This window comes from Erinaceus europaeus, chromosome 8, assembly GCF_950295315.1.
Source record: "Erinaceus europaeus chromosome 8, mEriEur2.1, whole genome shotgun sequence".
NCBI lineage: Eukaryota > Metazoa > Chordata > Mammalia > Eulipotyphla > Erinaceidae > Erinaceus > Erinaceus europaeus.
Genome location: NC_080169.1, coordinates 27065515 through 27091863, shown reverse-complemented (window position 1 = coordinate 27091863; position 26349 = coordinate 27065515). Strand labels below are relative to the sequence as shown.

The 26349-nt window shown below is 41.7% G+C and overlaps 2 protein-coding genes across 2 annotated transcripts in view; both read right to left on the bottom strand.

The window, feature by feature from the left end:
* The window catches only part of GSDME (gasdermin E), a 78949-nt gene extending 62711 nt beyond the window's left edge, over positions 1-16238 (bottom strand). The window contains exons 1-2 of the mRNA XM_060196073.1: positions 15711-16238; positions 7679-7908 (exon numbers count right to left, since the gene is read on the bottom strand). Coding sequence (XP_060052056.1) covers positions 7679-7889 — 211 coding nt within the window. The 5' untranslated portion in view covers positions 7890-7908; positions 15711-16238. The remainder of the gene's footprint in view (positions 1-7678; positions 7909-15710) is intronic.
* Positions 16239-25353: 9115 nt separating this feature from the next.
* Positions 25354-26349, bottom strand: part of OSBPL3 (oxysterol binding protein like 3) — a 262596-nt gene continuing 261600 nt past the window's right edge. The window contains exon 23 of the mRNA XM_060196082.1: positions 25354-25700. Coding sequence (XP_060052065.1) covers positions 25613-25700 — 88 coding nt within the window. The 3' untranslated portion in view covers positions 25354-25612. The remainder of the gene's footprint in view (positions 25701-26349) is intronic.

The window sequence follows — 26349 nt, the reverse complement described above, 5'->3', positions numbered from 1 at the left end:
GAATCCAGCAGAAAACTACTGGAAGTTATTAGACAATATAGGAAGGTATCAGGCTACAAAATCAATGTACAAAAATCAGTGGCATTTCTTTATGCAAACACTAAATCTGAAGAAGAAGACATCCAGAAATCACTCCCATTTACTATTTCAGCAAAATCAATCAAATACCTAGGAATAAAGTTGACCAAAGAAGTGAAAGACTTATATACTGAAAACTATGAGTCGCTACTCAAGGAAATAGAAACTGATACCAAGAAATGGAAAGATATCCCATGCTCATGGATTGGAAGAATAAATATGATCAAAATGAATATTTTCCCCAGAGCCATATACAAATTTAATGCAATACCCATCAAAGTTCTACCAAGCTTCTTTAAGAGAATAGAACAAACACTACAATCATTTATCTGGAACATGAAAACACCTAGAATTGCCAAAACCATCTTAAGGAAAAGAAACAGAAATGGAGGCATCACACTCCCAGACCTTAAACTATATTATAAAGCCATCATCATCAAAACAGCATGGCACTGGAACAAAAATAGGCACACAGACCAGTGGAACAGAATTGAAAGCCCAGAAATAAATCCCCACACCTACGGACATCTAATCTTTGATAAGGGGGCCCAAAGGATTAAATGGAAGGAGGCTCTCTTCAATAAATGGTGCTGGGAAAACTGGGTTGTAACATGCAGAAGAATGAAATTGAACCACTTTATCTCACCAGAAACAAAAATCAACTCCAAATGGATCAAAGACCTAGATGACAGACCAGAAACAATCAAATACTTAGAGGAAAACATTGGTAAAATAGTTTCCCACCTATACCTCAAGGACATCTTTGATGAATCAAACCCAATTGCAAGGAAGACTAAAGCAGAAACAAACCAATGGGACTACATCAAATTGAAAAGCTTCTGCACATCCAAAGAAACTATTAAACAAACAAAGAGACCCCTCACAGAATGGGAGAAGATCTTCACACGCCATTCATCAGACAAGAAACTAATCACCAAAATATATAAAGAGCTCAGCAAACTTAGCACCAAAAAAGCAAATGACCCCATCCAAAAATGGGCAGAGGATATGAACAAAACATTCACTACAGAGGAGATCCAAAAGGCTAACAAACATATGAAAAACTGCTCTAGGTCACTGATTGTCAGAGAAATGCAAATTAAGACAACACTCAGATACCACCTCACTCCTGTAAGAATGGCATACATCAAAAAGGACAGCAGCAACAAATGATGGAGAGGCTGTGGGGACAGAGGAACCCTTTTGCATTGCTGGTGGGAATGTAAATTGGTACAGCCTCTGTGGAGAGCAGTCTGGAAAACTCTCAGAAGGCTAGACATGGACCTTCCATATGATCCAGTAATTCCTCTCCTGGGCTTATACCCCAAGGACTCCATAACACCCAAACAAAGAGGGGTGTGTACTCCTATGTTCATAGCAGCACAATTCATAATAGCTAAAACCTGGAAGCAACCCAGGTGCCCAACAACAGATGAGTGGCTGAGAAAGCTGTGGTATATATACACAATGGAATACTATGCAGCTATCAAGAACAATGAACCCACCTTCTCTGACCCATCTTGGACGGAGCTAGAAGGTATTATGTTAAGTGAGCTAAGTCAGAAAGATAAAGATGAGTATGGGATGATCCCCACTCATCAACAGAAGTTGAGTAAGAAGATCTGAAAGGGAAACTAAAAGCAGGACCTGACCAAATTGTAAGTAGGGCACCAAAGTAATAACCTTGAGGTGAGGGGTAGACATGCAGCTTCCTGGGCCAGTGGGGGGTGGGAGTGGGTGGGAGGGATGGGTCTTTTGGTGGTGGGAATGGTGTTTATGTACACTCCTAGTAAAATGTACTCATAAACATCACTAGCTAGTTAATACAAGAGGGGGAAAATTAATTGTATGTCTCAAAGTTTTTCAAAACACAAACTGAATCTTTTCTCAATATATGCAGTGTAATTGATATGCAGACTCTCTCAAAAGCCTAGACCAAGTAGATCAGAAGCAACCAATAGCACAGCTATATACAAGATACTGGGTACTATACAGCAAACCCTAACAAAAGGACCTTTCAAAGTTAACCCAATTACCAAATAATGTGATGATAACATTAACTACCAATTGTCTTTTTGAACCCTAAGACAGCAGGAACCTCACATCTCCACTATAGAGCCTCTACTTCCTCCAGTCCTGGAACCATTGGATAGGGCCCACTTTCCCGTATGCCTCTCCCAATCCATATCAAATAATATTGCATCTGCTGATCACAACCTAACCAACACAACGATTGCCACCTCAACATGCTTCACTTCAGACTGTGTCCAGAGACTACACGTGTGGAATGACAACCCTTCAGCTTCATTACTTGGGTGAGACCTTTCCTTTTATAGTATACTCTAATTCCATCTCAGGTGGTTCACTTTCTAACAAAGTCCCATAACCTAGATATACACCAGTTTCTGTGAGAGAGAGCATATGTTCACACGTATCCATAAACTACTGCAAAATATATACCTGAAAGCAGAAGTACACTAGAGTTTGCAGTGAGTATCCCTCTAACACTTCCTCTCCACTATTCCAAGCTTTGGGTCCATGATTGCTCAACAACTTGTTTGGCTTCATATGTTAACTCTCTTTTCAGTCACCAGGTTCCAGATGTCATCAGGATGCCGGCCAGGATTCCCTGGACTGAAGACCCCACCAATGTGTCCTGGAGCTCCGCTTCCCCACCCTACTAGGGAAAGAGAGAGGCAGACTGGGAGTATAGACCGAACAGTCAACGCCCATGTTCAGCGGGAAAGCAATTACAGAAGCCAGACCTTCTACCTTCTGCAACCCACAACAACCCTGGGTCCATGCTCCCAGAGGGACAGAGAATAGGAAAGCTATCAGGGGAGGGGGTGGGATATGGAGAATGGGTGGTGGGAATTGTGGAATTGTACCCCTCCTACCCTATGGTTTTGTTAATTAATACTTTCTTAAATAAAAAAAAAATACAGAGGCTGTGGGAGTCGGGCGCTAGCGCAGCAGGTTAAGCACATGTGGAGCAAGGCGCAAGGACCGGCTTAAGGATCCTGTTTGAGTCCCTGGCTCCCCACCTGCACGGGAGTCGCTTCACAGGTGGTGAAGCAGGTCTGCAGGTATCTGTCTTTCTCTCCCCCTCTCTGTCTTCCCCTCTTCTCTCCATTTCTCTCTGTCCAACAACAACGACAACAGTATCTACAACAGTAAAAACAAGGACAACAAAAGGGACTAAATTAAAAAAAAAATTTAAAAAAAATACAGAGGCTGTGAGAGTGGCCCAAATTCAAAGTCTTTTCCTATTAACATCTTGCTAAATTCAAATTCAAACATTTTGAGGAATACAGTGGGAAGCAGGATTTTGTCACTATTCTAATATTACTACTTGGATGGCTTGGGTAATGTTCCTGTCAATGAACTTCAGGTATATCATGTATGATTTGAAAATCCTTAGTACCATCAATCTGATGGATCTGGTTACAAATTGATCATGTAAAGCACCTAATACAGAGTCTGACATACAGCAAGTATTCACTTTACCCTCTGGGTTTAGTTCAGAGCTACATAATTTTCATTCTTTTTCTTTTTTTTTTCTTTTTTTTTTTGCCTCAAGCGTTATCGCTGAGGCTCAGGGCCACACTATGAATCCACTGCTCCTGGTGGCTGCAGGTGGGGAACTGAGGGTTCAAATCAGGATCCTTGCGCTTAGTGCCATATGTGCTCAACTGGGAGCACTCCCACCCAGCTCCCAATAATTTTCTACTAAGCCAGACAGCCCTGGATTCTACTGAAATTCTACCTTCAGGACACAGTGCTGAGCACAGTCAGCTTTATTAACATGCCTGAAAACTCTGTTCCCAAAACTGAATCCCACAGCAGAAGAAGATAATCAAGACTGTGAATTCCAAAAAAGTTCCTCCAAACACACCCTCAAAAGGATATCATCTGTGAGCACTTGTGCATCAAATAATAAGCTGATGATGATGGCAGGGAAGAAGTGGAGAAGCCAATAGACCATTGTTCAAACTGCCAATAATCATGTCACCACCCACCAACTTTCATAACCCTGGGCTATTCAGATACTCAAGTGAGTGTCAAAACAATAGCAAAAGAGTAGCATCCTGAAATCTATCAATAGACACACTAAAGGCGCCTCATAACACAGTTGTGATGCCAGGGGAACAGAAAACTAGGCTCTGGTTGCAGACACTTAGCATATTGCACTGACTACTCTTCATCGGCAGTGACTACAACTGGCCTCACCAATCTACTTCAAGTCTTTGTGATCTCTGGAACATAACAGAGGTACCCAGCAGTGAAATCCTAATTACTCAGCGGTCCATGATATTTTTGTGAATTTTTCCTTTTTCACATGTGTTCATATTTAGTCATTTACCACCGAACAGGAGTTCTACCAGAAAGAATAAATCTAGAGCTGGGGCCAGGGGAATGACATAAAATGAATATCTGTTTATTTGCCCATTGATTTGCTCAGATAATGAGACCAATTAAAGAAAGCACTGGCTAGGATTCTGGACTGAAACAAAGTTTGGAGATTATTTGTCAACTTAATGATTTATCTTTTCCCAGTCTCTAGTTCAGTCATTCTATCTCTAGGTACCTATGCTTAAGAAACCACTTAAGATTTGAGCCCCTGGCTCCCCATCTGCAGGGGAGTCACTTCACAAGTGGTGAAGCAGGTCTGCAGGTGTCTATCTTTCTCTCCCCCTCTCTGTCTTCCCCTCCTCTCTCCATTTCTCTCTGTCCTATCTAACAATGATGACATCAACAACAATAACTACAACAACAATAAAAAAAAAAACAAGGGCAACAAAAAGGAAAATAAATAAATAAATAATAAAAAGAAAAAAAAAAGAAACCACTTTAAAACCACAACAATAATAATCCAACAAGAAAACTTCAGGTACCAGGAGACAGCTTACCTGCTCGAGTGAATGCCTTTCTGTATATGAGCCACTGGGTTCGAGCTCTAGCACCACCTAAGAGTATCTTTGGATGGTGCTGGGGCAGCTCCTTGGGTAATGAGTATGGTAGTGTCTCTCCTATCTATCTGTCTGTTTGTTTGTCTATCTATCTATCTATCTATCTATCTATTTATCTATCTCTTCCCCACTCTCACTCCCTTGTTCTAAAAGAAAAATCTATCTATCTATCTATCTATCTATCTATCTATCTATCTCTTCCCCACTCTCACTCCCTTGTTCTAAAAGAAAAAAACAACTAGGGGTCTAGGAGACAGTTCATCCAATAGAGAATATAGCCTGCTGTTCAAGCTCCAGTACCACTTGTGAGCTCATCATGGACACCATAGGTTAAGCTCACTCCATGGAAAAATAGAGGAATTCTGTGTAATGTGTCCTCTCTCTGTCTCTGTCTCTCTCCCTTTCTCTCATCCCTACATTTTCTTTCTTCCTTCTTCTCTCATCCTCTGTCAAAGACCAAAGAAAATTCATCCTGGGAGGTCACTTGGCAAACCACGTATAGGTGGATCCCTAAATTTATTCCCAGTGCCATATGAAAAAAAAAAAAAGTTCATTGCAACCTGTTTTAGTAAGCACCAAAGAAGTAGGGTGTATACATGAAAAATTAAACACAAAAAAGAGAAGTATGAGTATCATGTGACTCAATGCCCATCAATGGATGACTGGCTAAAGAAGTTATGGGGTATATATTCTATGAATACTACTCTGTAATTTAAAAAGATGACATTGTGGAGCAAGACGAGTGGAACTGGAGGTGACTATGCTTAGCAAAATAAGAGATGAAAGACAACTACTAGACAGTCTCACTCAATGATTAACAGCTGAATCTAGAGATCTGATACACATGAACTTGGGGAAAAAATAGAAGCAAGCAATCTGTAAGACTTGCATAAACTATGGTGGTTATCTTTGGCATGGGGGAGAGTGGGGATATAGAAATTTGGTGGTGGGGGGAGTCAGGCAGTAGCTTAAGCTTAACGGTTAAGCACATGTGGCACCAAGCGCAAGGATCAGTGTAAGGACCCCGGTTCTAGCCCCCGGCTCCCCACCTGCAGGGGAGTCACTTCACAGGTGGTGAAGCAGGTCTGCAGGTGTCTGTCTTTCTCTCCCCCTCTCTGTCTTCCCCTCCTCTCTCCATTTTTCTCTGTCCTATCCAACAACGACTACATCAATAACAACAACAATAATAACTACAACAATAAAAAACAACAAGGGCAACAAAAGGGTAAATAAATAAATATTTTTTAAAATGCAGAAATACAAAAAAAAAAGAAATTTGGTGGTGGGAGTGGTGTGGAACTATACACTATAATCTTATAATCTTTTAACCTACTATTAATCATAATTTTTTCTTAAAATTAAAATATTTGGCTAATAAGAGAACTAATAATTGATGGTGGATTTGTTAAATTTATTTTTCCTCATGTATTGTATACTACATTTTTAAATTTATTTTTCCTCACATACCATGTATTACAAATACCATAATAATAAATACCATATACACAAATATCATTTGTGATGTTGGACTGTAGAGCTCTCAAGCCTACCATTTTTTCTTCACGTTCTGTTACATATGGTGGGCAAACTAGTGAGAAAGCACAGATGCTCCAATGGCTCTGGCAGAAAGTTCAAGTCTTGCAAGTCCCAGGCAATATTCAGAACTCTCACTCTAGCCCCACATGCTAGGAAAACAAAATTAAATCCATCTCCTTATCCTCCCTTCTATCTGGCTGTTTTTGGACCCAGTTTGGGGTTCTGTTCTGTTCTCCCTTGGCAGCTTCACTAGCAACAAAAGTTTTCACACCCTCCTGACAGATAGGAGGCATAGTCAGTCTTAACACCGAGCCAAAGTTTGGATGTTACACCCATCTCTTTAATATTGAGTAGCCACAACATCTGAAGTAGGCTTGCCTTACAATCACCTCCCCAAAACTACCATATTTTTTACAGGCCTGCCAGATTGTATGCAGATTTTTTCTTTATTGAGATGAATGGCTTACAGTTACTAGTAAAATACAGTAGATGGTACTTTTTTTTTTTTAAGAATTTATTTATTTATTTATTAATGAGAAAGACTGGAGGGAGAAAGAACCTGACATTACTCTGGTACATGTGCTGCCAGGGGATTGAACTTGGGACCTCATGCTTGAGAATCCAATGCTTTATCCACTGCACCACCTCCCAGACCACTGTTGGTACTTGTGTAACATTTCTTAGTTTTCTGCATAAGACTCTAGCCACCACCACCCCCACCTAAATCCTCCTCCACCATCATGTTCCAGGACCTGAACACTACCCCCCTGCCCCAGAGTCCTTTACTTTGGTGCAATTCTCCAAATCTAGTCCAAGTTCTACTTTATGTTTTCCCTTCTGATCCTGGTTTTCACTTCTGTCCATTAGTGAGATCATCCCATATTCATCTTTCTCTTTGTGGCTTATCTCAACATAATTCCTTCAAGCTCCATCCAATTCAGATTATTTTTAAATAGAACATTCTCTTTAAAAAGTAAGAAAAGTAATGGAAGACTTCATTATGGGTATCACCTTATAATCATTCAAAACATTATATCTAAAAGAGTCATCTTCTATGACGGGACTGGTTATAGGATATACTCAAAGAAACTTACCTGGACTCAAAAACTGGTCTTTGAGGAGTATGTCTCCAAGGGTGACAGACAAAAACTGGTACTTGGGTTTCTGCCAACACCAGAATCTCTTTTTCTTGGTGACCAAACTAAGAAGCTGTAACTTATCAGAGTCATTCAAGTTCAAGACTGGAATCAAGTTGCCGCCTGCATCTACTTCTTTAAGAAAATTCTTTGTTGCTTTGGCAAACATTTTGAAAGTGTCAAATTACCTGAAAAAAATTACACCAATATTAAATAAATTGTTATTTTATGACTTTTTACTAATATTACCTTCTATTTCCCTAGCCATCAGTACCTATAAAAGAATATTTTCTCCCTAGAGAAGACTCTAACTCTTCAGCAAACAAAAAATCCTTAAGTGAAAATACTAAAACAGATAAAAAGAGTAAGTGTGCTAGTCAGGTCAGGGTAGGCTAAGTTATGCTTAGAAATAAACAGCCCCAAGGGCCAGGGGCTAGTGCAGCTGGTTAAGCGCAAGGGCCAGTATAAGGATCTGGGTTTGAGCCCCTGGCTCCTCACCTGCAAGAGCGGTGAAATGGTGAAATAGGTCTGCAGGTATCTATCTTTCTCTCCCCCTGTACACTTTGATTTTCCCATTTGTAAACAGAAAATAAATAGCTATAGTTCCTAGCCCAAAGAAGAAGGCCCACTTATATTTCACAATTAGAAGGGGGGGCGGTACACTGGCCAGGGCTGGACGGTAGCACAACAGGTTAAGCGCACATGGCATGAAGCGCAAGGACCCCAGCTGGAGCCCCTGGCTCCCCCGCTGCAGGGGGGGGGGTCACTTCACAGGCGGTGACGCAGTTCTGCAGTGTCTATATTTCTCCCCCCTTCTCTATCTTCCCCTCTTCCATTTCTCTCTGTCCTATCCAACAGCAATAATAACATTAACTACAACAAGGGCAACAAAAGGGAAAAAAATAGCCTCCAGGAGCAGTGGATTCACAGAAAAGGCACTGAGCCCAGAAATAACCCTGGAGGCAAAAAAAAAAAAAAAGACACACTGAAAGATCTAAAAGTACTGTATTTAATGAAAAAAGTATAGACTCATTCATTAAATGGTGTTAGAACAAATGACTAATCTGGAAAAATTAAATTAGTTCTTTATGCCATATAAAAATAAAATTCTAAATTACAAGATTGTTGACCAAAATGAAGCCATGAAAATACTAGAAAACAATGAAAATATTTGTACAGGAGGGCCTGGAAAGGATTCTGGTTCAAGCCCCCAGATCCCCACTTGCAGGGGGGACAGTTCACAAGCAGTGAAGTAGATCTGCAGGTGTCTTTCTCTCTCCTCTATTTTCCCCTCCTCTCTCAATTTCTCACTGTTCTATGCAAGAAAGTGGGGAAAATGGCAGCCAAGAACATAGTGCTGGCACTGAGCCCCAGCAATAACCCTGGAGGCAAATAATAATAATCAGAAAGTATGTGTACAACTGTAGATGGAAAGATATTTAGAAAGATAAATGGGGCGGGCGTAGACAGCATAATGGTTATGCAAACAGACTTTCATGCTTAAGGCTTCCAAGTCTCAGGTTCAATGCCCAGCACCACCATAAACCATGGCTGAGCAGTATTCCATTGTATATATATACAGCTTTCTTTCTTTCTTTTTTGCTAGAGCACAAACATTTAAATAAACAAAAGTTAAGCTCTACACTAGAATTTGACACAGATTATTGTAATAAATGAGCAAAGAAAAAGACATTTAAATTTAAGAACAGCTGGGGAGGTGTCTCCATGGGTGGAGTACAGAACTTGTATGCAGGGGCCAGCTGATGGCACAACTGGCTAAGTGAACATATTACAATGAGCTAAAGCCCAGGTTCAAGCCCCTGGTCACCACCTGCTGGGAGGAAGCTTCTCTAGTGGTGAAGCAGGGCTGCAGGTTTCTCTCTTTCCCACCCTCTGTATCTCCCCCTTCCTCTCGATTTAAAAAAAAAAAAAAAAAAAAAAGAACGTCTATGCCTGAGATCCAGGGTCTGATCCCCTAAAGTGGTGCTTTGGTCTCTCTAAATAAAGAAATAAATGTTTCAAAAATTAAGTAAACCCAACCAGAGAAAGAGATAAAGGGTCATATAGGTTGCCCTGAGATAGGCCTTATCCAGGATGCATGCTGTAGGCTAAGTAGAAGTAAGTGGAAGTATCCTAACAGAGGAAAAGCAAGTGTAAAAGTTGAGAGTTTTCAGTGGTTGGGAGAGGGATGAAGAAGAAAATCTTTTGCAAGGCAAGATTTTCCTCAGAAGATAAGTGGGCTGTCGTGGACTGAAAAACACAGTTCTGTGTTGAGATGCTCCTAACCACTTTCTTGACAGACCTAGAACTGCCTGTCAGACTCTGGAATTGAGTCCTACTCTGGTCAAGGCTCTAGAATATGAGTCTATCCCTCTTATACAAGAAGAGTCCGGGGCGGGGGGCAGGTGGTAGTTAAGTGCAAGTTAAGTGCACACATTACAGTGAGTGAGGATTGGGGTTCAAGTCCTTGCTCCTCACCTTCAGGGCAAGAGCTTCACTAGTGGAGAAGTAGTGTTGCAGGTGTCTGTTTTTTTCCTAGCTCCCCCTCCCTCCTCAATTTCTTTCTGTCTCTATCTTGTAAATAAATACACAAAAATTAAAAAAAAAGAAGAGTCCCAGTAGGATCTGCCTCAGTTTATCATTGGTATAAGCATGTCTCTCTTTTTGAACATTTTTTTTCACTATTTAATATGAGAGAGAGAATGTGAGAAGACAGAGATCAGAACACAACTTAGCTCTAGCACAAGGTAATCCTGAGAATTAAAAATGCCTAGTCTCTGGTGCATCCAGCATGTAGTAGCAAGTAGTGTGCTCTAACAAATTAAGCTTCCCCAGATCTATCTATCTGTCTATCTATCTACCTATCTATCTACTCTTTAATGCAGTGGCAGTGAATTAACCCAGGTCTTGAAAATTTGTGATACCACTGAGCTACTTTCCAGCCCTATTATTATTCTATACAAGGGCAGGAGGGTAGGGGGAGACAGAGCAAAGCACTGTTCCATAATCCATGGAACTTCTCCTGGTGCTTTCTATGGTATTCCCATATGGTGCCAGGGATGAACCTAAGACCTGACACAGATTAAGACATGCGACCTAGGAAACAAGTCACCTCCTAAGTCTATTTTTATATTTATCATTTTTTATTAGGACTACTGTACAGAAGCTCATTAATTTCTATTCAGTAAGGTTTCTGAGAAAGACAAATCAGTCTTGCATTAAAAAACAGAATAAGGTGGAGGAGGATAAAGGTTTGGTGAGGGGCTAAGTGTACTAACACCTATCTCAGGGAGATATGTGACTGTCTCCCTGTGAAAACAATCCTGGTTCATTCATTCTTTCTATCTATCTGTCTATCTCTGACTCTCTCCCTCACTTGTTGGCAAATAATAAAATCTTAAAAAAAAAAAAGTAGAAGAATTCTATTAGTAGTCTCTACTTGCCTGTTGTGAGGTTTCTCAGCTCAAAACAGATTAGCACTCAGAGAGCCAGAGTGGGTATGGTAAAGATATACAAAATTGAATTGGACTTCTGGACAAGAGATGTGTGTGAGAGAGAGAGAGAGAGAGAGAGAGAGAGAGAGAGACCAGGAAGGTAAAATACAAAGTCAAAAAGGTTTCTTCAGGAAGTCTTTAGTTACAAACACCAAGTTGCAGCTGCTACTAAGAATCTATCCTGACTTCCATGGGCAGACAACCTGAATTCACCAATGTACCCCAGAATCTCACATCTCCAAAGCCCTACCTCACTAGGGAAAGATAGAAGAAACATTCTGGGGGTATGGATCGACCTGCCAGTGCCCATGTACAGCAGAGAAGCAACATTACAAAAGCCAGAACTTCCAAATTCTGCACCCTCAAAATAATTTTGTTCCATACTCCCGGAGAGGGAGATGTTAAAGGAAGATGACTAGAGGTCTCTGAAACCCAATTCCATGAGGATCCAGAGAGAGAAAAAGGAAGAAGGGAAAGATTCAGAAGTAGTAATAAGTATCGGTGTGAAGAAAGGAAGAGAAGGTAGGACCATAGGGAAAAATGGGCAAAAGTATGTATGTACATAGATTGACAGATAGTTAGAGAAATAATTGTCAACCCCTATCTGTGACTTTGGGAGAACTACTTTAGTTTCCAATGGAGGGAATGGGGAAAAAAAAATCAAAAAGCACATGGTCAACAGAGATCACTGGGTACTGAGAATAATGAATCCTAAAATAAACAGCAAGGCAATAATTGCAATGAGAAGATACTATAGGGGCCGGGAGGTGGCGCAACTGGTTAAGCATACATGGCACAAAGCATAAGGACCTGCCTAAGGAAAACGGTTAGAGCCTAAGGCTGGCTCCCCACCTGGGGGGAGGGTTGCCTCACAAGCAGTGAAGCAGGTCTGCAGATGTCTTTCTCTTCCCCTCTCTGTCTTCTCCTCCTCTCTCTATTTCTCTCTGTCCTACACAACAACAACAAAAATGCAAAAAGTGGCTGCCAGGAGCAGTGGATTCGTAGTGCTGGCACTGAGCCCCAGGGATAACCCTGGAGGCAAAAATAAATAAATAAATAAATAAATATAATTACTAGTGTCTGTTTCTGTTTTGTTTTTTCTTATTTTAAGATTTACTAACTTATTTTTGAGAGAGTATGAATGAAAGAGAAGGACTAAAGCACTGCTCAGCTATGATAAAGGTTGTGCTAGGGATTATTGCCTCTGGGGCCTCAGGCATGCAAGTTGGTGCCTAACAGACTGAGCTAGCTCCCTGGTCGACTAGTGTCCATTCTTAAGACCAATCAAGAATGACAGAACTATCAAATCTTTGGTGAAGAGGACCCAGTTCTTACTCATACTCAGTTTGGGACTTGTTCAAGAACAGCCCTGGTTTATCACTTGGGCCTCTCCTTGAATAGTAGAAGTTTTTACATAAAAATTCACTAGATAAAGAGAGGGGCAAATACCTGGTAAGTACCTTCTGTTTGCCAGGATTTGGGTTCAATTCTCTGTACATACCTCCTTCTTTAATTTCTGTAATAATCCTGAGTTGGAGAGACTTTTGTCTACATTCTTTTTTTTTAAGTTTTTTTTAAATTAATTTATTTTTTTAAGTATTTATTTTATTTATTTATTCCCTTTTGTTGCCCTTGTTGTTTTATTGTTGTAGTTATTATTGTTGTTGTCATTGTTGGATAGGACAGAGAGAAATGGAGAGAGGAGGGGAAGACAGAGAGGAGGAGAGAAAGACACCTGCAGACCTGCTTCACTGCCTGTGAAGCGACTCCCCTGCAGGTGGGGAGCCGGGGTTCGAACCGGGATCCTTATGCCCCAATCCTTATGCTTTGCGCCACCTGCGCTTAACCCGCTGTGCTATAGCCCGACTCCCTTTTGTCTACATTCTACAGATGTTGAAGTTTAAGTTCAAACAAACAAGCCCTAGGGCTAGCAAAACAAACTCTCTCTGTGTTTGTCTCTCTCTAAAACAAACAAATAAGCAAAGCAGCAACCTGACATCCAGTAGCTAAACTGTCACTTACTAGCTAGGCTAGTGTTACTAGGCTTTGGTCTGATGTTCTGGTGAATAGGACATCAACAAAAAGCAGGCAAGGGAAGCAGCTGGTGGAATCTCTGCTTTATATATATGAAGCTCTGGCATCAAAATAAATAATCATCTGGCAAAGCACACTGTCATCATAATAAAACATAGCCTGGATCACAAAATCAGACAAACACTGCCCCCAACCCAAGTCCTGGTTAATGAATGGCTTCTACTTCTTGGTAAATCAAAGTCTTAACTTCCATCTAGCTTTCCCTCTTTTCAGGCAAAAATCATGAAGCTGCTCAGCCACAGATTACCTGCACTTTCTAATACCAACCCACAGAAATTAAAATCCAGGTCTGAAGAGATAGCATAATGGTTATCAAAAAGAGTCTCATGCCTGAGTCTTCTAAGTCCCAGGTTTAATCCCATGTCCCACCATAAGCCAGAGCTGAGCAGTGTTCTGGAAGAAAGATAAAGATAGAAAGAAAGAAAGAAAGAAAGAGAGAGAGAGAAAGAAAGACCAAAGTCCCATTTCCTTAAACGTTCTCTAAATTCCCTTTCAAGTCCCAACTCCTATGCATCCTGTTCTCTTTTTATCTCTGTGTGTGTGTGTGTGTGTGTGTGTTTTATTTTTAAATAAAAAAAAAAAAAACAGGGGCAAGGGAATCATCACTGGGGCTTCACCTCTCCAGGCTGACTTTTGTAGACAGAAAGATAAAGGCAGAGAAAAGACACCAGAGCACCGAGGCTTGTCTCAGTGTGATGGAGGCCAAACTTGCATCTGGGCTGTGCCCCTAATAAAGCAAGTGCACACTTCAAGTGAGCTATCTTGCCAGCCAATATCTTATCTTTTCTAATATCCATATACTAAAACACCAAGAAGTGAGGGCCTACTCTGAGGTGAGGTCTCTTACTGCAACAAGCACTTGACTGGAGACCTGGAGGTCCCTGGCTGCAGGGCACTGAAGTTCACAGGCAAACAAGGTACCACACCCAAATCCATTGCCTCAGAAGCCTGAGCTTTTTATCACCCTACCCTGACTCGTTAGTAAGTTCTCTCTTTAAATTTTGGCTTTTAAATGGTTCTTTTTGTAAAATTAAACACTGTGTTCGAAAGGGTAGATTTCAGTCGTTGTGGAAGAGAAAAATCAGTTATGGGCAACACTGTTTCCTCACTAGGGAAACAAGACTCTTGCTGTACGTACTTGGCTCAAAGTTAACAACTTCAGCACATTTGGAATTATTTTTGGTTTTCCAAATCACACAATGAACTTGAGTCTATTAAATTAAAACAGAGGTGTCATCCTGTTATAACTCCAGTGCTTACAGAGCCATCCCAGAGTTCGTTCTTATGTAAAGTGATACATATCAAAGATAAGGCACTCTATCGTTTTTTTCTAAAATAAAAATCACAGTATGAACTAAGAAAGCAACTGACAATCACAAGGCAGGTGTGAGCTTGAAGAAAAGACTAGAATGAAGCAATAAAGGTTTTGGGGAAGTGGAGTGGGTAGGCAGAGCAGAGAGAGTGATAAGAAATAGACAGTTCCCTTGAAGGTTCAAGGAGAACAAAAAGCAGCCCTGCTGAAAAGCACAGAGCCTGGCCAGACAGCAGCAGGTGGGCGAGCTGACAGCAGCTGGGAGCTTGGGCCATTCTTCTCAGATCTAACTGTCAGGGCTTCTCTCCAGTGGCTTTGAATTTTGACAACCACGAGTTTACTCTCCATTCATTCACTTGCCTCTCAAGCACTTCTTTCATGCCACCCAGGCTCTGCCTTCTCTTAGCTGCCAGTGGGCAGCCAACCAAGATATTCTCTCTATATTACCATCCTCTTCACTCCTTTGAGCAAAGTAGACTCTCAATGAGTAATTTAAAATAAAAAATAAGAAAAAGACAACAAATGCCTTTCTCGGAGCTTCTTTCCCTCCAGTCTTTCCCCTCCCCAGTGCTGCGGGGAAGCCCTCCTGCATTAAGGTCCAAGGAAGGCAGGCGGGCAGCGGTGCAGTCACACCCAGCGAGGGCATGGCGGGGATGTGGCCTTGTCTTGTTAGCCTCACGGGTGACCAGACACACATTCCCACAACCCTCGCGCCTTTCTTTCCCAGCACGCAAGGCCACAACCCCCAACCCCCAGGCGGGGAAGCTCTGCAACCCAAAAAGAAGAAACCGGAAGACAAAGGACAGTGGGGAGGGGTATGAAGGAAGAGGGATGGACAGATGGGATTGGCTGCCCCTGGCATCAACCAAGGGAGGAAGTGGGAGACGAGGGGATGGAAAGAGGAATGGGGACACTGGTGGGGTGAGGGGTGCTGGGGGAGCGGGGGGGGGGGGGTGTGTGTGGGGATCCGGAGAGGCCGGCTGGCCGGCTGCAGAGTAGCGGATCGCTTCACGTCCGTAAAGACTGAGAAAAGGGGTGTCCCGGAGAGAAAGGAGCCCCCCGACTGCACTCCCCAGCCCCGCGCACTCACCTCCTGGGCCGGCCGTGCAGTCCCGCAGCCGCGTGCCCTGAGTCCCGGGAGCCCAGGCGGGCGGGCCCGGGGCGGGGGCAAGTTTGGGGGGGGGGGGGTGCGGGCGTGCGTGCGGCTGGGACCTTTGCTCGGTTCCCGCCCCGGGAGCCGCGGGCCGCGGGCGCGCCAGGGAAGGCGGGAAGAGCGAGGCCCCAGACCCCGAGCTCAGGCCGGGCCGCCGCTGGCTGGTGCTTTCTCTCCGCGTGACTCGCCCGAAGCTGGTAGCTCACGTCTCGGGACTCGGCTCTGGCTAAATCCCCGAGCAGGATTTGGGGTTCCCAATCTGGGCTCGCGCCGGGGAAATGTCCGGGCCACACCTGAGGAGTGAGCTCCGCCTTCCTGCTCCCCCCGGAGGTGCGGGTTGAGCGCCAGGCTGCCCAGTGGCAGGAACAGGGGAGTGTGGGCTGGGGAGAGCCCAGGTCGCTCCAGCACGTGGGAGCCCACATGAGTGTGTCCAGATTAGGGATGTGTCTGTGGCCACACTGAAGTGCTGAAGTCTATGAACAGCTCACGTATACAATCTATATTCTAAGTTCCTGGAAGACAGAGCCCAGAAGCCCTCACATACTAAGTGCTAAGTGCTCCAGTCTGAGATCTCTGGTGCTCAGAGACTGCTTGCTGGTGCACTGATGTGAGCATCTTACCCTTTCAGTCAGTATTCGGAGATGGTTTTCTCTGAGCAGTGCTGTCTGCTAGACTGAGAGCAATGAACTGAGAAAATCAATTTTCTGCCCTCAGAGAGCTTATACTCAACAGCTCTGAGTTGCTTTGCTGCCTTCGTTGTACAGGAAAGAGGCAAGAGTTTTCCCTTGTGCTTTCAGCATGTCCCTAGACTGCAGTTACCTTTCCTTCTTGTTCTTATCTCTATAAAGCCATCGCTCATTATTCATATAAATAATACAACCAATCTACCCACCAAACACAGGAACACTCCTCACTTTTTCACCTGCTTTATTAATTAATTAATTTATTTATCTACTTATTTATTTATTTAATGCATCCAGGATTATCGCTGGGGCTCTATGAATCTACCGCTCCTGGAGGCCATTTTTTACTATTTTATTTTATTTTAATATTTGATAGGACAGAGAGAAATTGAGGGAGGGGAAGGTACAGAGGGAGAAAGGTAGACAGAGACACTAGTGTAGCATCCCCCCTGCAGGTGTGAAGTGGGGCTCAAACCAGGTCCTTGCACATATTACTATGCACTTAATCCAGCCGTCACTGCTGACCCAATTTTCCATAACTTCTTTATCCAGTCATTTGTTGACTTTTAGGTTTCTTCTATGTTTTGGCTATTGTGAATAATTCTACTATGAACATAGGGATGGATATATATTGTTTTCACCGGGCTATGTTGTTTTCGCCGCCGGGCTGGCTTCACGGGCGGGTAACAGATGACCAGGGACTCATGGTTGAGCTGTAGGCAGTATCTCTTTATTCATGCAGGACACAGCACAATCTAAGCCGAGCTAAGCTAAACTAAAGGTACCGTAAAACTCACAATGCTGTCTTTATATATACTTGCCAAGTAGGGTGGAAACAGGATGTGACATAGAGAGGGTGGAGAGAAAAGTGACTGGTGAAAATCAGAGTGTGACAAGGAGAGGATCAGGGTGTGACAAGGAGAGGGGGTGGAGCAGGCGAGAATTCTATCATTGAACCACTAATGCCCTGGAGGGAGGGTGGTGCTTGTTAACAGCGGTTATGTAAATAGAATAGTGTTAAGCAGGGGGGATTTAAACCAAATGAAACAGAAGGGGTCTCATGCATACCAACAATTCCCCCTTTCTTTTTAACTAATGGCCATAGTATTAGGAGTGTGGGGTGAAGAGAAACCTATATCGTACAGGCGTTTTCAAAAGAACTGGCATATGACAAGGATTAACAAAATAGGAGAGCAGCAAGAACCAGTGTGATGCCAAGGGGAACGTTTCTTGCCTCAAAGGGCAAGGCCTAGCAGGCTAAAGGGCATTTCTTGCCTCTGGGAGCGCTTCATGCCTCTGGGGGCATCTCTTGCCTCAAAGGGCGTTTCCTGCCTCTGTGGGCATCTCTTGCCTCTTGGGGCGCTTCATGCCTCTGTGGGCATAACCTAATAAGGAGGGGGAGTTTTCTGCCTCTGAGAACAGAGCCTGCAGGCGAGGGGGCATGGTCTATAAAGTCTCAAAGCAATTGGCTGAAATTAGTCTTTGAGAAACACAGCAGCGTGTACCAGTAAGTCTGATGGAGGTGTCAGTCCAAAGTAGCTGACCACAGAAGAAAATGCCAAGGGATGAAACGCTGTATGTCTGTCTCAATGGGGAATGTCGGCCACCAGAATTCTGCTTTTCTGTAGAGAGTGATCTTTGGAGTCTGTGAATCTGTTTCTTCAGGTCGTGCCAGGTCACATCATTGGTTTTTGGGGGTGTGTTGTAGTCATTCCATCTTGTGGGCGATGTCAGAGAACAGGGGTCCAAATGGATTTCCGGGAATTTTCATTTGAGTAGATGCTTTTTCATGTGAAGACTTGACAGCTGAAATTCACTTACTTGTCAAACAAAACTTGTAGCAGATTAGAAGTTTACTATAATTGATAACTCTGTTATAATTGGAAGTCCTTTCTAGTATGATTTTAAGGTTGTTTAAACAGTTTAAACTCAATAAAATGTGGAAAGGTAAACAGAAGAACCACAGTAGAAGCCTCAGGCATGAGAATAATTAACATAATCATTGCACTATCTGCCCCGCCCATAACTCATACCGTTTCAGGATTAAACGTTTCAGATTTATGCCAAGACGTAAAAAAATAAATCAAAGGAGGAAAAAAAATTTTTTTGGATTGTTTCTGGATGTCTCTAGAAATCATGGCTGCATCTAGCATTTTTTTTTAAGTCAATGTCAAACAAAAATTCAGTCATTCAAATCACTCTCTTATGAAACAGATCTCACCATGTAGCATTAAGAGTCCCCGGAGGGCGTCCTAGTCCAAAAAGCTCCTCAAAATTCCATTTAGGGTGCTTCTGACTGTTCCTGCTGGATTGCTTCAGGCATCTACTTTTAAAAGTGTCTTCCCATCAAAGAAAGAATCCAATCAGGAGAGTAGAACTAACCACGTGTCTCCATTCTTGGGGACTGCCAGGGCACTGGAGAACACTCCTCAAATTAGAGTAGTCCTTCTCATGGGAAACATGCGAGAAGAAGTCCAGAAAGTCCCAGTGGAAATCCCCATGCATATCCCAAGGTCTACGATCATGGTCATAAAGAACCAAATTGTGGCCTGGAGCAAAATGCAGTCCTTTTCCTCAGGAAACATGGGAGAGGGAATCCAGAAAGTCCAAGGAGAAATCTCAGTGCATCTCCCAAGCTCTATGATCCCAGTCATAAGAAACCAAAGTTCCCAGTCAGGGAAACAAAGTGTGGCTCAGAGCAAAATGTTCCAGAGACAGAGTAACTGTCTCATGATGAAACAGTGGAGGCTTTGGCAAACCTCTTCATAAGTAGAAGAGAAGACCTTAGTGCATAGGTAGGCAAAGTCTTCACTTATCTGGGAGTTGCGCAGGTCTGGTCCCACGTCGTTGCGCCATATGTTGTTTTCGCCAGGCTATGTTGTTTTCGCCACCGGGCTGGCTTCACGGGCGGGTAACAGATGACCAGGGACTCATGGTTGAGCTGTAGGCAGTATCTCTTTATTCATGCAGGACGCAGCACAATCTAAGCCGAGCTAAGCTAAACTAAAGGTACCGTAAAACTCACAATGCTGTCTTTATATATACTTGCCAAGTAGGGTGGAAACAGGATGTGACATAGAAAGGGTGGAGAGAAAAGTGACTGGTGAAAATCAGAGTGTGACAAGGAGAGGATCAGGGTGTGACAAGGAGAGGGGGTGGAGCAGGCGAGAATTCTATCATTGAACCACTAATGCCCTGGAGGGAGGGTGGTGCTTGTTAACAGCGGTTATGTAAATAGAATGAAGTGGTCATGTAAATAGAATAGTGTTAAGCAGGGGGGATTTAAACCAAATGAAACAGAAGGGGTATCATGCATACCAACAGATATGTCCCTTCTAATTAGTGTTGTCATGTCTTTTGGATAAATGCCTAGGAATGGTATTGCTAGGTCATAAGGTCATTTCCATTTGTATTTTTTAAATACTTTATTTATTTTTATTAGTGGTTTATTTATTGGATAGAGACAGAGAAATTGAAAGGGATAAGGAAGAAAGTGAGGAAGAGAGACAGAGAGACACCTGCATCACTGTTTCACCACTTGCGAAGCTTTCCCCCTGCAGATGGGGACTGAGGTTTTGAAACTTGATCCTTTCACAATGTAATATGTGCGCCCAACCAGGGGCACCACCACCAGCCCCCTCCATTTGTATTTGTATATGGATTCTCCATACTGTTCTCCATAATAATTGCATCAATTTATATTCCCACCAGCATTGTAAGAGTTCCTCTTTCTCCACATCCTCTTCAACATTTATCATTTCCTGTTTTGTTGATGAAGGCTATTCTCACAGCTATGAGATGAATCTCAATGTGGATTTAATTTTTATTTTTCTGATGACAAATGAAGTAAAGCATTTCCTCCATATGTCTGTGGACCATGTATATCTCTAGAAAATTGTCTATTCATATCTTCAGCTTACTTTTTTTTTTACTGGGTTATGCTTTTTCTTATTGTTGAGCTGTATGAGTTCTTTATAGAGGTTTGATATCAACCACTTATCAGATGTATAGTGTGAAAATATCTTCCCGAAGTTACTGTATTGCTGAATTGTACCTTGTTAGCACAGAACTTGTATGTCTGAGGCCCCAGGGGTTATAAGTTCAAAGTCCAGCATCAACACATGCCAGAACTGAGCAAAACTCTGATAATAAACAAATTAATAATAAAAAAAGAAACATTCAGGAGTGACACAATTCAGAGCTGTTTATTTGATAGAACAGAGAGAAACTGAGGGGGGGAGATAGAAAGAGAGATACTTGCAACACTGCTTCACTGTGAAGCTTCTTCCCTGGAGATGAGGACTAGGGGCTTGAACATGGATCCTATTAGTCGTTATTTTTAAAGATTATCCAGCACAGAGAAAGGTAAAACCCATATATCCAACATTTCGTTAAACTAAATAAATACTTACTAAAAACTTACCATGTGCCAAGTGCTATACTAAATATTAGGGATATAACTGTGAGTGAAGGAAATGTAATCCGTGCCCTTATACAGCTTGGGATTCTCTATCTGAACACAGACAGATCAAAAATAAGGATACAGGGGTGAGGTTTTTAATTATCAGGAATGCTAATTCTCAGCATGGTAGAGAAAAAGAAACTTGGTTTGAGGAAAGTCATTTAAGGTATACTAGCTGCTAAAGCAAAATGTCCCTGAATTATAATGGTTCATGCTCAGCAGTAGCACTTTATTTTCTTAGTGTATAATCTAAGGTAGTTCCAGGGTGTGAGAAGTAGAAATGGAAGAGCTCTTCTAGGGATGGTGGAAGTGCTGCCATTTTCAACTCCAGGCTGTCTGGGTTGCCTGAGCCTGACAGCTCCAGTAGACAGAGAAAAGAACTGGAGAATCCCTCACAGGAAAATTTCATGGGTACCTTCCTTTGCTCAGAAACCAGGTACATGGTCCCCCTAACTTCAAGAGAGTCCCAAAAATGTTGCTTTGGGACCAATAATAATGACAAATGATAGTGGTTAGGGCTGGGGAAATAGCACAATGACTTATGCAAAAGAATTTCATGACTGAGGCTATGAGGTTTCAGGCTCCATCCCTTGTACCACTATAAGTGAGAGTTAAGGAATGCTCTGGGGGAAAAAAAGTGGTTATCAAAGGGAAGGGTGGATGTGGGACACAGAAACTTTGATGAAGGGTGCTGTGAGTAATACCTGTTAATCTGTGACTGTAAAACTGTACCCCTAGAAATCTTACAATTTTTAAAAACAATAATAAAGAACATTTTAAACAAAAGATATGGATTTTGAGAGCAGAGCAAACCCCACTACAAAAATCCTTCTTTCTAGAGGATTAATAGGTGTGTCCAAGCATAGAAGGTTTTTGTTTATTTTGTTTTTATCCCCCCCCCAGAGTCTTTTCCTTTGATGCAGTACAACAAAGCCAGCTCAAGTTCTGCTTTATGTTTTATTAACTTCTTCTTATTATTTTTTTAATACCTGAGTAGTATTCCACTGTGATATATATACCATAACTTTCCCAGCCACTCATCTGTTATTGGAAACCTGGGTTGCTTCCAGGTTTTGGCTATTACAAATTGTGCTATGAACATAGGTATAAAAAAATATTTTTGGATGGGTATGTTTGGTTCCTCAAGATAAATCCCCAGGAGAGGAACTGCAGGGTCATAGGGTAGGTCCACTTTTAGCTTTCTGAAAGTTCTCCAGACTGTTCTCCATAGAGTTGGATCAACTGACATTCCCACCAGCAGTGCAGGAGGGTTCCTTTGTTCCCATAACCTCTCCAGCATTTGTTGCTGCTCTTTTCTGTTGTATGACATTCTCACAGAAGTGAAATGGTATCTCATTGTTGTCTTTATTTGCATTTCTCTGACAACCAATGACTTGAAGCATTTTTTCATGTGTTGTTGATTTTTGGGATCTCTTCGGTAGTGAATATTCTGTTCACATCCTTTCCTCATGTTTGGATGGGGTCATTTGTTTTCATGTTTCTGATTCTGGTGAGCTCTTTATATATTTTGGCTTTTAGCCTCTTGTCTGATGTATGGCATGTAAAGAACTCCTATTCTATTAGGGATCTCTTTGTTTGGGTATTGGTTTCTTTTGCTGTGCAGAAGCTTTTCAATTTTATGCAGTTCTATTGGTTTATTTTTGTTTTATCTTCCTTGCAATTGGACTTGAGTCATTGAAGATGCATATAAAACTTAGATGGAAAAGAGTTCTGTCAATAGTTTCCTCTAAGTATGTGATAGTTTCTGGCCTAATGTCCAAGTCCTTAATCCCTTTAGAGTTTACTATTTTGTGTGGTGAAATATTTTTCTGTATGTTTCAACCCAATTTTCCCAATACCATTTGTTAAAGAGACTCTCTGCTTAATAGTTTGGGCCCCTTTGTTAAAAATTAGACCCTCCCTTTTTTTTTTAAGATTTATTTACTTATTTATTTATGAGGGGAAAAGGGAAACAGAAAAAGAGAGGAGAGGCAAAAGAGCCAGAGTATCACTTTGGCATAAGCAATGCTGGGGCTGAAGCTCATGCTTGAGAATCCTACACCTTATCCTGTGTGCCACCTCTCAAGTCAAGCTAAAAACTTGGGTTGTTTTTTGTTGTTGTTGTTTGTTTATTTATTTATTTGCCTCCAGGGTTATTGCTGGAGCTCAGTGCCTGCAGAATGAATCCATTATTCCTGGAGGCCATCCTTTTTTTTCCATTCTTGTTGCTATTATTGTTGTTATTGTTGCTGCTGTTGTAGTTGTTGGATAGGGCAGACAGAAATCGAGGGGGAGATGGGGAGAGGAAGATAGACACACCTGCAGACCTGATTCACTTATTGTGAAGCTTCCCCCTGCAGGTGGGGAGCTGGGACTCCAATCAGGATCCTTGTGCCAGTCCTGGTGGCTAAGCGCTATGTGCACTTAACCCAGTATGCTGCCACCTGGACCCCTTTTATTTTATTATTTTTTAAGATTTTATTTATTAGTGAGAGAGATAGGGCAAGGGAGAGAAAGAGAGTAGCCATCACTCTGGTACATATGCTGCTGGGCTTCAAACTCAGGACCTAATACTTTAGAGTTCACACCACTTACCAAATCCACTGTGCCACCTCTGGTACTGCCAGAGCTGAAAGAAAGAAAGAAAGAAAGAAAGAAAGAAAGAAAGAAAGAAAGAAAGAAAGAAAGGGAGAGAGAAAGAAAGAAATCCCAGATAGCATAGCATGATTATTATGCAAAGAAGCTCTCAGACTGCCACATCACCATAAGGAACAGCTAAACAGGGCTCTGGTGAAAAATAAATAAATAAATAAACATAATATAATATAATTCCAACTAGGACAACCCAGACAGCTGAACTGTTTTGAGTCTAAATCATTTATTTTTTAATTATAAAACACACACTGTAAAAAAAAAATCAAACTTTTCTTATTTCTACACCTCGTTTCAAGGATATCTGAAAGAAAAACAGAAAACCCTAATACATTCCTGAGTGAATGGAATCTTCATTTTTAACAGTGATTACTGATAAAACTTCTTAGCTGAGTTTTAATTGGGGTGGGAAAGAGGGAATTGTATATAAATTTGTTGTTTGGAAAGGTCCTCAAAAAGGCTAATTGCCACAGAAAAAGCAATTTGGCTTGGAAAAATTCTCTTGGTATCTGATTCAATCTTGACTGATTGTTGAAAGTATCCAGTGCAGTAAGACTGATTTTCTAATGATAGAAGCATAAACACCCCCAGAAACTGAGCCCCTGCCACTCTTAAGCACGCACCTTCAACACCATGAAAGATTTTACTTTCTTTTTTTAATATATATATTTTTTATTTATTTTCCCTTTTTGTTGCCCTTGGGTTTTTTTTTTTTTGTAGTTATTGTTGTAGTTGATACTGATGTTGTTGTTGGATAGGACAGAGAGAAATGGAGAGAGGAGGGAAAGATAGAGAGGGGGAGAGAAAGATAGACACGTGCAGATCTGCTTCAACTCCTGTGAAGCGACTCCCCTGCAGGTGGGGAGCTCAAACAGGGATCCTTATTCCAGTCCTTGTATTTGGCTCCACATGCATGCACTTAACCTGCTGTGCTACTGCCTGACTCCCAAGATTTTTACTTTCTTTAACATTGTTGGGAGAGGAGGAGTATGGTAAGCTTTGGAATAGAATGTTCTGAGCTACTATTGTACATTATACTTAATACTAGTATATTGCACAGTGCACTTTGATGTAACAGTATACTGGTTTCATTTGATTCCCCACAGAAGTGCTGTACCGGTCACCTTACTGCAAGGCTGGGCCTTTGAGCAATGGAGACAACCAGTAGGAGATGGATATATGCTTGGACTCTACATTTCAGATAGGCTTCTTTGAATGTAAAGTCACTCTTTTATATTAATGTTTTCATTAAAAAATAATAAAAGGGCCAAGGAGATATCTCATGTCAGAGTGTCACTTACATGCCTGAAGTCACATGTTCAGTCCCTAGTCACATGCTCAATCCCACCTCATGCCAGTTCTGAACACTGCTCTGGTTCACACACACACTAATCTCTCCTTCTCTCACTCTCACTCTCATATAATACATAAATGAATTTTAAAAATAAATATTTAAATTTATTTATTTTGGATAGAGACAGAGAAATTGAGAGGGAAGGAGGAGATAGAGAGGACAAGAGAGAAAGAAACACCTTCACCAATCATGAAACTTCCCTGCTGCAAGTGGAGGCCAGAGCTTGAACCTCGGTCCTCACACACTGTAATGTGTGCACTCTACCAGGTACCACCACCCAGCCCCTTAAAAATAAATCTTTCTAAAAAGTAAATAGAAATACTCAACTTACTTTAATACTAAAGTAAATAAAAACACATTTAAGGCTTTATTAGTGATTTAATAATAATAACAAGATTATAGGACAAGAAGGGTACAATTTCATACCATTCCCACCATTAGAGAGAGTTCCACATACCTTCCCCTCCATTGGAAGGGACGGTCCCCATTCTTTATCCCTCTGAGGCTATGGACCAAGGATCATTATGGGGTGCAGAAGGTGGGAGATCTAGCTTCTGTAATTGCTTCTCCACTGGACATGGTTGCTGACAGATCAAACACCAGCCTGTTTTCATCTTTCACTAGTGGGGTAGGGCTCTGGGGAGTTGGGGTTCTAGGACACATTAGTGAGGTCATCTGCCCAGGGAAGTCAGGTTGGCATCATGGTATCATCTGCAACTTGGTGGCTGAGAAGCATTAAGATATAAAGCAGAACAAATCGTTCAACAATCAGGAACCTAAAGGCAAGAATATAGCAAAAGACTTTCATTATTAAAAAGTAAATTAAAATACTATGCATTTTAAAAATACTAATGTATTTTTAAAACTAAGTAAAAATACTAAGAGTATCAACAGTGTGGTGATCACTTTAATGTATGAACTTGACCAGGCTAATAACTGTTAAACTACTATCTCTAGGGTTGTCTGTAAGAATGTTTCTGAATATAGGTTCACATTTAAATCAGTAGATGATCACTCTCACCAGGATAAGTGAGCATCATCCTATTTCTTGGGAGAATGAATAAAACAAAGTGGAGGAAATTGAATTTCCCCTTTCTGTCTGCGTTGGGATATTCATCTTCAGCCTTGGGATGCTGATACTCTTGGTTCTCCAACCTTCAGACTCAGAGTCAGTTATAGCACTGGCCTTCTAAGCTTTCTGAAACATGAATGGCAGAGGATCTTCCACTTCCTTAATCATATGAGTTAACTGTTATAAGGACTCTTACATATAGACACATCTGCAAAACTAGTTCTCTAGTTTCTTAGAAGTTATATTTACATAGTGTTAATGTAGATCTATTTAGTAGCTCTGTTTCTGTGGGAAATCCTGACTAATACAAATACTAAAAACCAATCAAACGAATATTTTCAGAGTAATAGTGG